A 15,977-nucleotide genomic window follows, 5' to 3' on the forward strand; every position below is an offset into this window, starting at 1 on the left:
TAGAGTTCGTGTGGGATGGATGAAATTTAGGGAACTGGGTTGGGGTATTGTGTGGAAAGAAATGGTCAGTGAAGATGAAAGGGAGGGTATATAAAGCATGTGTGAGAGCAGCGATGATATATGGTGGTGAAACTTGGGTGTTGAGGAGAGAGGAGGAAAGTGTACTGCAGAGGGCTGAAAGAGCTATGGTGAGGATGATGTGTGGGGTTAAAGTGAAGGATAGGAGGAGTAGTACAGAGCTGATGTCAATGATGGGACTGAATGAGGACATTGTGACATTGATAAGGAGATCGAGATTGCGGTGGTATGGACATGTGTTGAGAAGGGATGAAAGGGTCGGGATTAGGCGAGCGTTGGAGTTCGAGGTTGAAGGAGTGGTAGGAAGGGGTCGTCCGCGATTGGGATGGAGAGAGCAGGTGGAGAAGGACAGGGTGAAAGCGGGGTTGCGTGATACTGAGGCGAGTGACAGATGTGGATGGAGTCGAGGGGTATTTCGGTTTCATCATAGGTAGCCAAACGGCAACCCCCGATCTCGGGGAAAATGCCGTCTAAACGTGTGTTGTTGTTGTTGTTGTTGTATTTTCCTTATAATTTGTTCATCAATTTTATATGAAGTCGACATTATGTTTCTATAATAAATAATGACGTCTTTAGGAGTAGAACATAGGTTATTATTATCTTTATTATGATTATTAGTAAAAGTATTAGTGTCAGTAAAAATAGTATAAGAAGTAGTAATACTAGGACCAATGGCAGTATAAGTTGTAGTGTCAGCTATATTATTACCATTATTATTAACACTATTATTATTATTTTATCAGTAATTTTAACATTATTATTTACATTAATTACATTATTATCAGTATCAATGTTTTCTTTACCATCTTTATTGTCATTAACATCAAGATTATTATTAATATCAATATTAGTGTTATTAAATGAATTTAAAAGAATTTCTAAATAGCTAATAAATAATGGTTATTTAAAAGATGATATTGATAAAATTATAGACAATCAATTAATAAAATATAATGTTATTTTTAATGATAATGATGTTTTAAATAATAATAACAAAAATATTAATTTTGCTAATTTTACTACTAATACTATCTTTACTGATACTAATACTTCTACTAAAAATCATAATAATGATAATAATAATCTAAACCTTTAAAAAGATTATATTCAATAACCTAAGAATTTGTTATTAAATAAAATGCAAAAAGAGCAAACCTGATAATAAAGAACAATTGCACGCTTCTCCAAAATTCAAACCTGGAAAGAAATCACCTAATATAGGAGTTTAAATGCCTTGACGGATGCACTCATCAGCCACACTCATCTTTTGGAGTGACAACTACATCTCTATCACGTCGCCTTACTATGCACTAAAGAGAAGAAACCATTAGAACTCATCTGGAAACGATACATCAGACGATATAATCACAAGAGATATTGGTAAACAATACTAGTATAATATATAGTAACAAAAACCATAGACATCTAAGAATTACTGAAACGATCTTCATTGACCTAAAAAAAACCGCAAAATAACAAGCAGCAAAGAAAGGCACTTCAATACCGAATATTATTGAAAGACTTTACAAGCAAAAAGAATGAACAGAACAAAGATATAATAAACCGATAAGACCAAGATATATAAAAGGGATGGGTCAAAGCAGAATAAAAGCACTTTGCGCACACAGAGAATTGTAAACCTTTGAAATACCCCTATATAAGAGCTGGTGATAAGTAAAATGGAAATCGCTTCACCATGAGCACTAACGATCTAACCATTTTTTATTTACTTTTAATAAATTAGATAATAATTACAAAATTACTGTTAGAATTATTGAAAAGCTTTGAAATACGATTGAGTTTTTAAGTTCCTATCATCTTGTTGCTCTCGTTTTAAGATTATCAAATCAATGAGTGATTTTTTATAACCATTATAAATTAAAAGTTTGGTTTCTCTTTTCAATTCTTCTGTCCTATCCTCTAAATCTGTACAGTGTGTAAAAGCACGGTTAAACAATGGCGAAATCGTATTTTTTAAAGAGCATTCATTCTTTCCATTTAAACATTTACCTTTGGTGGTTGGTTTGGTAGAGACTGAAGTTATGAAATTATTTTTCATTTTTTGAACTAGAACATTCAAAAAAGGTAATTCAAACTTATTATTATATTTTTTAAATTAGAAGATACCATTAAAAATAACTTTATTTAAAATTGACGCAAAATTTTTAAAACTTAGTAATCTTCGTATTAAAACAAGACAACAAGGATTTTTAACGTTTTATTTATGTTTTTTTTTTATTTTTTCGATGACCAACGGGAATGGAATAAGAATCTAAAAATTTCTTATAGATATGTCGTCATATGGAATGAGAAAAAATTAAAAATATGTTGGCAGAACGTTCAAAAAAATGAGAAAAAAAAAATCTTAATTGATAGCTAAATAATTCGATTTTTTTAGAGTTAACGATGCATCGACAACCAATATATACATTTAAATTTACATACACATACATATTACATAAAACATACGTTCGAAATAATACTCATACATACAATATATACACGCATGCACCTGTAACACTATTAGCAAATTTTGACATCAAGATTTAAATTTACAGGAATATATTAAAATATTGAAAAACATTCGGAAAATTAACACACGCTATTGGGGTTTATCAGGGCATTGTGGAATAATTTGGTAACAATGGTTACTAAAAATTTCAATTCCAGATGTCTAGATCAGTAGGTAATAATAACGATGCTCATTAAGTGTCTGATAATTTTATTGTTTATCGTCTGGAAAAGCTTATCTAAGGCATGTGCACGGGCAACCGAATATTTGCAATTAGTTTAATTGATGCAACTCATGCAGAGTACAACTGTCAATAAAATTGTTTCAGTTATTTCGTTTCGTATTTTTATTCAAGTTATTAAAAATCATCTAATAGCACAAAATTTATTACTTAACTTGTTTTTAATAAACGTTTAATTTTTGATTATGGTTCTTTGCTGAATAATTTTGTGTACGAGTAATTAGAACCTGAGCAGTAATTGAAAACATCATTCTATTATTTCAATATATTAATAATATGACCTGCCAAAAGCTATTTTTTGTTGAAAATACTTTATCTCCACAATTAAAATGTTGAAAATGATGAAAACCTATAAATGCTATAATATAAATATCAATTTATTCTTTATTTTTATTGTATTCAACGTAGTTGAAGCAGTTTTTTCAAACAAACGAATCAATTTCAATATGTAAAGTGTCAGGAGAATCTAAGTTTTTAGCTTGTTCGTCTGCTACAGGTTGAGTATTTCTATAAATCGGTTTATTTTAAGTAATGATAAAAATATTTTAATTTTTACAATCCCTTTTATCTTTTACAGGTAAACTGTTAATATTCAATTTATTTGTAAACAAATGTGATTTGAAAAGTTTTGCAATAATCAATGCACACCACTTAAACGTTGGGGTATGGTAGCTGATTTTAGCTATAAAACATTTTTATTGAATCTATTAACCAAACAAAAATATATATAGGTTTTAATAATTTTAATGTTAATTTAAAAAAACATTTTTAGAAATGTTATTCATGGCTAAAATATTTTTTATTGTTTTTCAGTCTATTGCTTGGTGCCCCTGGGAAGTTAAATGGATTGCTTCTGGTGGGTTAGTGGATCATTCGATAAAAGTTTGGAATGCAAACACTGGGCAAAAACTGGTAGAAATTGATACTAAGTACAGAGTTAGTTTTTTTTCATTTTCTAAAAGTTAGGCAGTCCGTAATAAAACTTTTTGGCCTTACATTTGTAAATATTTGAAGTTATGAAATATTTGTTTGAGGCTTTGTTCACTTTTTTAATTCTAACAATAATAGCCTTGCATGTTTTCCCAAACCAACTCGATTCGAATAAATTTAATTTATTTAATGTTATAAATTGGTCAAAAAAATAACATAAATTTGTTTCTCAATGATTGCTCTAAAGTTAGATTTTATTAAAAATAAAATTTAAAAAAATAAGTATTAATTATAAAAGTTAGTATTTGTATTATATTATTTGTTATATCCAAAAGGATTATAAAAGTTAGTATTTGTATTTGATTATATTATTTGTTATATCCAAAATGGACCTTCTGTATAAGATAAAAATGAATAAAAAGCAGTTAAAAACTTTTTTTCTATATAAATAAGTTAAAAAACGAGGATGAAAATACAATACGAAATATTGAAAAATTGAACCAGAAACTGATCAAAGCTGAAAATTTAGTATTATTTCTTAACAAAGATGTATATTATTATTACCGCTGGAATGGTGGAAATACGTTAAATACTTTGTTATTGTTATGTCTTTGCTATTTATCATCAATGTAAACTGTAGAATCTTTTCAAACCAGCGGTTAGTAAAAAAGATATCAAATCAATGCTAAAACTGCAATATATAAAACACGGCACGTGTTATATGAGTAAGGAGGTTTGAAGAAAAGTCGTAAATGTGATTTATGCAGTTACTTGGATTAGATTAGTGCTTTTATTGCTGACATTTAATTAAAATTCAATTAAAATTAAAGAGAAGAGATCCGCTTCGTAGGTAATGGAGAAGTAATCAGAGAAGGAGATAGAGTTCTAGAAAAAAGGTCCAGAAAAATCAAACGCAGATTTAGCAAAAGAGTGTGAACTGCATTTGTCCATTCGCATCTCCATACTAAACCATTTGCACCACGCTTGAATGAGATTTATGAGTTTCTGTGCTTCTTCTGTGCTATGAGCAATAATTGCTGAATCATCTGCAAATTGCAGCCATGATCTGGATTTGATATCTGCAGCTGGACCGCACATATAACCACATCGACAAAACTCCAAATCCCTTAAAATTTTCATCAAGGGGTTAAAACACATGTTGAATAAAATTGGAAAACATGGGTGTCATTGTAAGACTCTTTTGCCGATTTGAATTGCGAGAGTTAATTCATCGTTGACCGAAACCAGGACAGAGTAATTTGAGTAGATTGAGTTTATTAAGTTGGTTAACAGTGGTGAAACATGGTGATGTTTTAGCATTAGAAAAATTAAGTTGTGGCTATTTTCACCGAAGGCATTGCGCAAGTCTAGCAAATAATTGTTCGTTGATGCCTTTATGCGTCTCTCAGTAGATGTTCCGAAATGCCATCTATTGAAGGATAAATTTTTTTTGATGTTTTTTTTAATATAATCATTTGATTCTAAAAAACTATGGATTCTGCTTTTAATGATTATTGAAGAAATCTTGTATGTGCTATGATTGCTGAGTCGTCAGCCCCACAGATAGCCATATTGTTTGTATTCATGACTGTCTAGAATTTTCATAAGTGAATTAAAACAAATATTGAAGAGTAATGGTGAACATGGGTCGCACCACATGAAGCACCCCTTTCCTGACTGGTATTGTTTGCGTGAGTTCACCGTTGATTGATATTGATATTGAATAGTCGGAATATATTGATGATATTAATTTATGAAGTGATTGGGGAACATGATGATATTTTAGAATTGAAGTGATGAAGTTTCTCCAAAAGCATTTCTCAGATCCAACAATGCGACAACAATAGTGCGTTGATGTCGTTTAGCATTTTTTAACAGATGGGATAGCATTTGTGTATGTTCAGCTAGCCCATCAATCGTTGGATAGAATCCCTTCTGAATATTTTTGTTGATGAAATATTTTTTGTCTAGAAAATTGTATAGTCTGGATTTTATGAGAGCTGAAAAGATTTTGTAGAGTACCGGTTGCAGTGTGATCGGCCAAAAATTTGCTGGGTCGCTTGCATCACCTTTTTTGTAGATTAAAACTGTTAGCCCCATACGCCAAAATTGTGGAATTGTTGTTGAGCGCCAACACATTACCAACAATTTATGTAGATACGTCCTTATTATTGGACATCTTTTGAGGGCAATAATTGAGATTTGGTCCGGTGGACATGGAGATGTCTTTGCTTTACTTCTACGAATAATTGTAATTTCTTTATAAGATGGAGGATCCAAATTATTTTGGAATTAAGGAGCAGGAAGTGAATTAATCCAATTAGGGATGCGAAACGTTGTGCGATCGCCAGCGTTCAAGGTGTTTTTGAAGAAATTGGTGGCAGCTTCGATGCTGAGGTGTGGAGACTGCAAAGTTGAGTTTGAAATAATGTTGTTACATGTTTTCCAAAAGTTATTATTATTATTTCAAAAAAATAATAAGAAGAAGAATAATAATGGAAACATTTTTATTGATCTCAAAATTTTAAAAGCAAATGATTAGATAAATAAAATAAAATAAAATATTTTAGCGTTAATAAAATTTCTAAAATTAAATAAAATAATTATTAATAAATTTATAAAATTATTGAATAATAATAATAATAATATTAATAATAATAATAAAAATGGATGTTTATAATAACAACAATGACAACGTGCTTTTGCACTGACTTTTAAACATAAGTTTAAAATTGTTTTTCTTAGACAATGGTTTTTTTTATTAGGCCTTTAAAGTAGCAAAAGCTATAACAAACTGGCAGAGTAAGTGATAATTTTGACAAAATGTAATAAAATTATTATCAAACATTTCATGTTATATAATTCAAAGTGTTATTTAATAATATATTGATTTGATCTTGGTTGGAAACATTTAAAAAAATTTTTATTCAATGTTTGTTGTCATGAAAAAAAAAACTTAACGTACGATTTGATGTTTCATTTTAAATTGCAAGGTAACAGCTTTAGAATGGTCTGAGGAATCCCACGAAATAATATCTGGTCATAATGGAGAAAAAAATTACGTGATGGTCTGGAGTTATCCATCTATGGATCTGGTTAGTTTCATAATTAAAATTTAATTTTATATTCAAATATACATTTACCATATGTTTAAGGTTTTCAGATTAGTTGGGCATAGGGATGTTGTTCTTTATGTTGGCATTGGACTGAATGGATCAACGTTATGTATGTCCTTTAGAATTAGAATATTTTGCCAATGAATTGAATAATTATAAATATAAATCGTACAAACAGATTTTATAAAAATAACGTTCTACTGAATTTTAGTTATTTAAATTATGTAAATATTTCAAAAATTATAGAAAATATTCTGACTAGCCTTTTTTTAAAGTTTAATTAAATAACTTATACAAAACAATGAATAAATAAGAAAATTAATTGATTAAAAAATTAATATAACATATTCACATAAAACTATTGAAACACAACAGTAACTGTTGGTGGAGATGAAGCGTTGCTAATATGGCGATGCTTCGAAACTTATTCATACGAAAAAAAATGTTGGACACCGTTGAAAACAAAAGGTTCCAAGCTTTCAATCCAACCTAAGAAGCAACTGTTTTCTTCGTTATCTTCATTTTCAGCAGCAATAAGATAAATTATTCATTTTATTGTTATTTTAGTTTTTATGTGAACGTTTGTGCATTTAATAGGCATATAAACAGTTTTTTCCTTAGATTTTAAAATGTATTGAATTCTTCACAGGTCTATACAAATTTTTTATTTTATTTTCTACATTACTAATTTGGCTATCTTATTTTGCAAAATTGTTTTTCAGTAATTGTAAATTCATTATTTTTAAACTTTTTTTATAAATCGCTTATTTAGCAAAAAAAACAATGGTTTTTAAAAATGTGCATATTTATTTTAAACACACACACACACACCACACACACACACACACACACATACACACATACACACAAACACACACTCACACAAATTACACACACACAAACACACACACACACACACACACACATATATATATATATATATATATATATATATCATCAAAAACAATTGTAGTCCTAGAGATAACTCTGTGTTAAAGCGTAATCACGTAATATATGAATTTAATTGCCCCTTTGACGGCTGTGCACGTCAACATGATCATATATCGGGATTACTACTACCTCACTGACTAGAAGTCGTACGATGGATAAACAGAGTAGTGCTATTAAATCTCATTTGGACTCAACACACTCAATCACTATAGCCGTGAAATCCTCGACAGCAACATCAAAGTAATATACCAGAACACCAACTACACGTATCTTAAAATTGTAAAAGCAGTCCTAATTGACATCAATAAACCAAAAATGAATATACAAAAAAAAAATGACAAGCTCACTCCCAACCCGGTGCTTAATCAACAATGAAAACAAAGAAGTAATAAAAACTAGCATTGTAAATAATGACAACAAAAATATGATGCTATCGATGAAGAAAAGGAAGCCAACGAAGATGGACCAGCCAATAAAAAAATCTGACACCTAATTTCCATATATATCTTCCTGTACAAATTGCACTGACGATGATTCATTCGGAATCGAAATATGGCCTTATTCGGAAAATAAGTTTATTTTGAATTTTAATAAACTAAACGTTCTCCAAAAAAATCGAAAAAACGAACTACAAACATATTAACGCCAAACATTCGGTAGAATTTATAGAATATTGTAAAAATTATGGTCTATTACCAACACACACACACACACACACCACACACACACACACACACACACCACACACACACACACACACACACACATACACACACACAGTAATATATGAATAAATAATTTGAAGAGTTACATTAAAAGCAAAACGTTGCCTTTTAATGAAGATGAAATTGAATAATTAGTGAAATAAGTTATAGTTTAATTTTAAAATAAATAAATAGATACATATTTACGTGAAACAACTAGAGTAATTTAAAATAATACGGCGGTAAGTAAAAAATGTTTGCAAGATAAAACGAGTGTATGTGTGGAATTTGCACGAGGTATGCAGTTTTATTGTATTTTATTGTATTTAGTTGAACGGATAGTATTATTATTATTATTCGAAAATTTGTATAGCGCTAATTACAAACAAAATTTTCTCAAAAGCACTGTCTAAAAAAACAGTTGAATTGCTACGATAAACCAAATCTTATAATGAAAACAAAAATGATTTCAATAATTTCTTGAGCAATTTTTCTGTCAGTTCGGGCTGTCTTAGATAACTTGGTAGACTATTCCAAATTGCTGGTCCACATACTCAGAAACACACACACACACACACCACACACACACACACACACACACACACACACACACACACACATACACACACACAGTAATATATGAATAAATAATTTGAAGAGTTACATTAAAAGCAAAACGTTGCCTTTTAATGAAGATGAAATTGAATAATTAGTGAAATAAGTTATAGTTTATTCAAGTTGGTTTGGGGCACACATAACAAGTTGCTATTATCAGACCTTAAGCAGACAGTTTTAAAAGGCAGTTGTTTCGGTGCATGCATTTCTTTCAAATAGACTGGCGCCATTCTCTTTATACACTTGAACATGATTGTTAATATTTTGAACAAAATTCTTTTTTTGACCACCAACCAGTGTAGTTCTCTGAATATCGGGGTAACATGGTCAAACTTTTTTGCACCAACCATGATTTCTGAATTGACTGAAGCACAGATAACGATTTTTCAGGCAAACCATAAAATAGGATGTTACAGTAATCCAGTCTAGAATGAATAGACGAATGCACTAAACTTTGAATAACATTTTTGATTAAGCTTTTGCGGATTACTTTTAATTTTCGCAGTTGTAGGGTTGCAGTACCAGATAAAAACTTGATATGTTCAGTCATTGCCAGTCTAGAATCAAAAATGAAACCCAAGTTTGTAGCTTTGGGAATGAAGTTTATATTTGAGCCTCAATGATAATGAATTGATTTTAATTCTAGACAGCTGTTGCCAAGTTCCAACCAGAAGAATTTGCGTCTTACTTTGATTGAGCTTAAGACGATTATTTGCCATCCATTTCTCGATCTCGACCAAACATTTAACAAAACGATCAACTGCAAGATGAAAGTTGCTATAGGATTCTGTGGCAAAAAGCTGAATATCATCTGCAAATGCATGACACTCCAAACCATGTAATCCGATCGTCTCAATAGTTTCAGAGGTGTAAAGAATAAACAAGATTGGTCCGAAAACCGAGCCCTGTGGAACACCAAATCTTATCGTTTGAACCGAAGAGGTCATATTCTTGTAGATTACCTGCTGAGTTCTATTTGTTAAGCACGACCGAAACCATTGTTCGACAGAACCAGTTATTCCAAATCTATGATTAAGACGTTTCAGAAGAGTGCAATGGTCGACACAGTCAAATGCCGAACTCATGTCTAAGAATCCAAGAAGAAATGGTTTATTGTTGTTTATATTTTCATGCAACTTAGATAACACATGCAACAAAGCAGTTTCGGTAGAATGATGTCTTCTATAACCTGACTGATATACAGGTAACAAATTGTTTTTATCTAAGTGTTTCATAAGCTCCTTAGAAACTAATCTTTCAATTAATTTTGACAAGAACGACAGATTTGAAACCGGTCTATAATTATTAAGATAAGAATTGTCTAATTTTTCCTTTTTCAAAAGAGGAGAAATTGTAGCATACTTAACATAGCCGAAAACTCACCAGTACGTAAACATAAGTTTATAAAATCAGTCAAATATTTTGAAAATAATCCTACATATTTTTGGAAAAAGTGTGAAGGAATACAATCCAGTGAAAATATTTTAGATGGAGAGTTCAAATCTGCTTCAACAATTTCGCTTTCATCATAAACAGGAAAAACTGAAAACAAGTTGCTGCAGCAGACGCCAAGTAAATGATCAAACTTCTCATCATACACCATCGATTCTCGTACATTTTTAATTTTGTCATAAAAGAATGTAGGAAAATCGTTCGCTTCAAAATTGGTAAATGAATTTGAAGTTTTTTCTTTGCACAACAGTTTATTTACCACAGTCCAAATTTTTTTTAGGATTTTTGTTATTTTCAAAAATGATTTTTTTCCAAACCAAATTTTTTTTCTGGGCGAATAAAATATTTTTTGATCGCAAAGCATTTTTCCACACCTCCCTATCGTGATGCTTTAAAGTCTTTCTGTACTTTTTTTTTCCATTTTTCTACAGTATGCCTTGGACTTTGAACAATCTCCATCAAACCACGGCGTCAACGAATCATCTTGACTTTCAACCACGTGTTCTGGAGCTATTATGTCTGCAATTCTCCTCAGTTCATTCATAAAAATCTCTAACAGCGTTTCTATATTATCATCTTGGCATGGCCCTCCAATTGAGGATTTCGAAATTAAAATTGCGAAATTTTCTTCATTTATGCGTCACCAGGATCGAACCATTTTTTTATTTCTCGTACCTATAACTTGATTGATTGACAAACAAACCTGGATTAATCCATGATCTGATAACACTCCACTGGGAAAAATCAATCTATTAAAGATAGGAAAAGAGCGAGAAGTAACGATCAAGTCCAAAACACCACCTAATTCATGCGTTGGTTCGTTAATTCTGTTAGCCAACTGAAAACAATCGAAAACATCATTCAATGAGACTGTGTTTGGATCATCTTTTCTCTCCATATGAACATTAAAATCTCCCGCAACAACGATTTTATCACTTAACAGCGATAAAACTTCTAAAACATTCGCTAGCTCCGAAAAGAACGATGGTGAAGGAGGAACCGATCCAGGTCTATAAATTGATAACAAACTAAAATCAGATTTGTTTATTCTCAATTTAATTGCAACAGCTTCAAAAGTTATCACGCCGGGTAACTAACAGTTTTATAAATGAACTTTTTGGTGAAATAAATTATAATTCCGTTATGATATGGATAGTGAGGTTTAACGTAATCTACATACTTATAACCAGGGAGCATCGCGCATCGAACAGCAAACTCATCTGACGACTCATGCCATGTTTCAGTTAATATCCAATTCTCCACGAATTATATCACACACCATTTCATACTTTGACATTATAGATCTTATGTTGAGGAGCCCCAGGTCAATTTTTAAATCATTGTAATTTTTCATGGTTAATTTTTGAGCTGTAGCATGAATCATCCTCCGACTGGCCCTACCATCAACAACACCCTCATCAGTTAATTTCTGAACTTCACAATCCGCCATTTTCCCACAAGACCTCTGACTCTGTATAAAAAATTGTCTTTGCATGCTGCTTTTTTTCGATTTTGCATCAGCTACCAGTTTCTTTAATTCACTTCTCTGCTCAGGTGTCAGGTCATTGCTAATCTAGACTTTACTCAGTTCAACTGACATTTCTTATCACAGTCTATTGACAATGTTGTGTCATCCCCTTTAAGGATTTTAACAGGTGTCCCTCAGGGTTCCATATTGGGACCTTTGTTGTTTATAATATTTGTAAACGATATCTTTTCTGCATCCGATAGATGCACTGAGCCATCTCGCCGGCCAGCATGCGACAACTTACGTCGTCCAACCATTTACTAACCCCGAAAGGATGGACGGCTGGGTTGACCGGAAATCGGCTACCCGGATGAACCTGTAGAAACTGTAGAATTTGGACCCGTGTCGTGGAAGTGGTAGACAGACACGCTAACCACTCGGCCACGAGACACTCGGCTTGGATCTGATTATTCAGGGCATATCTCTTCCACGGGTTCATTCGGTAAAATTTTTGGGAATTGTTATACAAAGTGATCTGAAATGGAATGAGCACATCGACATGATTGTCCATAGGCTGTACCGTGCGGTTGGGATTCTGATTAGAGTGAGAGACAGGTTGAATGTCAAGTCAATGATCTTACTTTATTATTCTTTTTTTTATCCACATTTGTTATATGGAAACGTGTTTTGGGGATCCGCCAGTAAATATTGGATCAATAAAGTTTTAGTGATGCAAAAACGTTTTATGCGAATAATTTTTTCTTTGAACTTTCGCGATCATACTGATGACGTGTTTCGTAACCATCAACTTCTTAGAATAGAACAATTACATAATTTTTTCCGCTGGTATTTGTTTATAAAATACTTATTAATAAAGATTATGAGCAGCTAAATTTTTTTGATAGGGTTCAGTCAACTACCAGGCAACGTGGTCAAATGTTGTTAAAAAATTTAAAACCTCCACCTACCAACGTAGCTGGATAATAAGGGGTCCAAAATTATGGAATGATTTGGCCACGGATGGTCAAACACATCTGTCTTTGAAGAGATTTAAGCTATGTGCAAAAGTCGCTGTGATGACATACGGGCGTGCTAATTGACTGTGTTTATGTATGACCTTCATTTGTTGTGTGATACAGTACTTTTTTTTACTTTTTTTATGCAATGCATTTGTTTATTAACGTGGTTGCTAAATGTATTTAACTAATTATATGAATGTATTTTCTGTTTTTTTTAATATTATTCTTAATTATTATTATTAATAGTAATGTCTATTATTGTAATTTTTTGTTTGATTTTAGTCATGGGTGGTCTTCGCAAGTACTTTAGTTACTTTTTTTGATCTCCTTACTTTTTTTTTTGTCAAATAAATTTGGAAGAAAGAGTTGGTTATCATTCTTTGTTGAATGATGAATACAATACCAGCTTATAAAATTCGCTGAAGAACTTTGCATTGATTAAAGAAACTCTCTCTCTCTCTCTCTCTCTCTCTCTCTCTCTCTCTCTCTCTCTTTCTATATATATATATATATATATATATATAGATATATATATATACATTGTTTGTTTCAGTGAATTTATATGCCCACGATTTAACGTACCTTTAAAATTAATTGCCTAGCAAAACTTTGAACATAATAAATTACCTCCACGCTAGCACGCTGCCTTGTATTATCTCGCCTTGACTACTGCAACTCTCTGTTATATGGCATTCCGACGTATCTAATTCCCTCTCTTAAGATCATTCAAAACAGATTAGCCAAACCTGTTTTAGAATTACCTCGTTTATCTTCTAGTTCAACATCTCTTGCTCACCTGCCCTGGCTGCCGATTCATCAACGCATTAAGTATAAAATTGCTGTCATCACATATAAAACACTCAACACATCTCAACCATTATATCTTCACAAATTCATTTGGTTTCGCTCATCTGTTAAGCATCGCCATCACTTCGTCTGCCGTCATCATTGCAACTGCATCAACCAGTCAATACATCAGCTCTCGTCAATAAAGGCTTCTCAGATTGCTCACCATCAATATGGAACAGTTTGCCACTCATCATCCGTCAACAGTCATCAATATGAACGTTTAAAAAGCGATTGAAGCAGCATCTGTTTGAACAGGCCTTTGGTGGCCGTGCTGACATTTGTTATCCGGCCGCCTCTGACGCTATGTATGAGGCGTTCATAAATGACATTATTATTATTTATTATTATTACATTAAATTAATTGCCTAGTAATACTTTGAATTTAATAAAATACATTAAATTATTGAGTGTTTAATATATTTTATTTTATTCAAAGTTTTATTAAGCAATTAGTTTTATTTGTTTAATTGTTTAATTATTTATTTCCAAATTTACGTTTTCCATGTTTTAAAGGTACGTTCCATAGAATTTTAAATTGTTTTACACTAATATTAGTATTTAATATAGTTTTAATTTCAATTTGTTTCGATATTAAATCTTCCTTCATCGATTTTAATACTTTTAAATTCGTTTTTGTAACTCTTCTTTGAGTTACATCAATTTAAGTTGATGTAATTTTGTCATGCTGTTTTTTTTTACAAAGTAACTTGTCGATGAAAAAAAATAAAAAATTTCAACAATGATGCTCACTTATTTTTCACCGAAGATCCCATTTTTGGCACCAATGTTATAACTGTCCCGGTTAACGACGAGTTCGTTTTATCTCAGTGAAAAATAGTAACAATATAGCTCTCAAATTATCGATTTATTTATTTACAAAACACTAATAAATAAATTAATTATTCAATAATCAACGTTAATTAATTTTACTGATATAAGTTAATGTTCACAAACAATCAAATTAACGTTCAGAAACTATCGCTTTCGGAATAACAATTCACTAACGTTCATCGCAAATACAATCAAAATACTACGCAAATATTAAATATCGCTTTCGACACTAACAACCAATCGCCTTCCAATATCAATATTCAACAACCCATTCAATATCTCGCATGTCTTTATATACCCGTTCTACCAACGCTCCTCGAACGTCTCAGATATTTTGCTGTCAGAAGGTTTTATTTCCTCCTCGAACTGTATGCATTTATAGCGACACTAGCATTTCTAGCAAATATATTTGTGAAGGTTATAATAATATTCAACATCATATGAAGAAAATTTTCGTACGTTGCTTCAAGGCGTTGCTATTGAAGACAGGACACCATCATAACTGCTGAGGTACATGCAAAGCCTGTGGAGGGGGGCTAATAACACGGATGAGGACATTTTAAAACAATTATGGTTGGATGAAATGCCATCCACAATACAAATACAGTTGGCAATTTCAATAGACGATACACTGCAGAGGTTAGAAACTATGGCTGATCGAATACATAAAATAGCCAATCGCAACAGCTCGACAATCACAACACACAAGTATTGAAGAACTGACAGATCAGATGGACGAAGTATTTGCTTTCATGCGCAACCATCAGCAACAACAACAAGAAACTAAGATTAAATCTGCATCTAGAACAGTAGATTGCTGGTACCAAAGGACGTATGGGAATAAAGCGAAGAAGTGCACAAGATCATTCAACTGCAAAACAAAATTCACCAAAGCGTCAAACTACTGAGGCGGCGCAACCTCGGGCCACAATACTTCTAGTCACCTACATTATTCACCAGCCTCAAACAACAACAGACAAGAGTTATGTCAAGCAACAACAAACGGCCGCTAAAACAACAGGCCACTACATCAGCATTCAGCAAACCATGTCGTTTTTCTATAACATTTCGTACACAAAGTTTTTGGTTAACACAGGAGCCTAGATAGGCATTAAACCTTCACAACAACATCCACAACGACCCAAATCCGACTACAGACTGAAGCTGCAAATGGCATCACCATCGACACATTTGGCCAACAACTCGTAATT

At 31.9% G+C, this 15,977-nt stretch overlaps 1 protein-coding gene across 1 annotated transcript; it reads right to left on the reverse strand.

The window, feature by feature from the left end:
• Window positions 1-11,839: 11,839 nt before the first annotated feature.
• Window positions 11,840-12,638, reverse strand: HELRODRAFT_173809 (hypothetical protein; the record flags this gene model as incomplete). The annotated part of the gene is made up of 2 exons (XM_009020420.1): window positions 11,840-12,145; window positions 12,393-12,638. 2 exons carry the CDS (start codon window positions 12,636-12,638, stop codon window positions 11,840-11,842), a joined length of 552 nt encoding a protein of 183 aa, XP_009018668.1.
• Window positions 12,639-15,977: the final 3,339 nt, after the last annotated feature.

Source organism: Helobdella robusta (genome assembly GCF_000326865.2).
Source record: "Helobdella robusta unplaced genomic scaffold HELROscaffold_28, whole genome shotgun sequence".
Taxonomy (NCBI): domain Eukaryota; kingdom Metazoa; phylum Annelida; class Clitellata; order Rhynchobdellida; family Glossiphoniidae; genus Helobdella; species Helobdella robusta.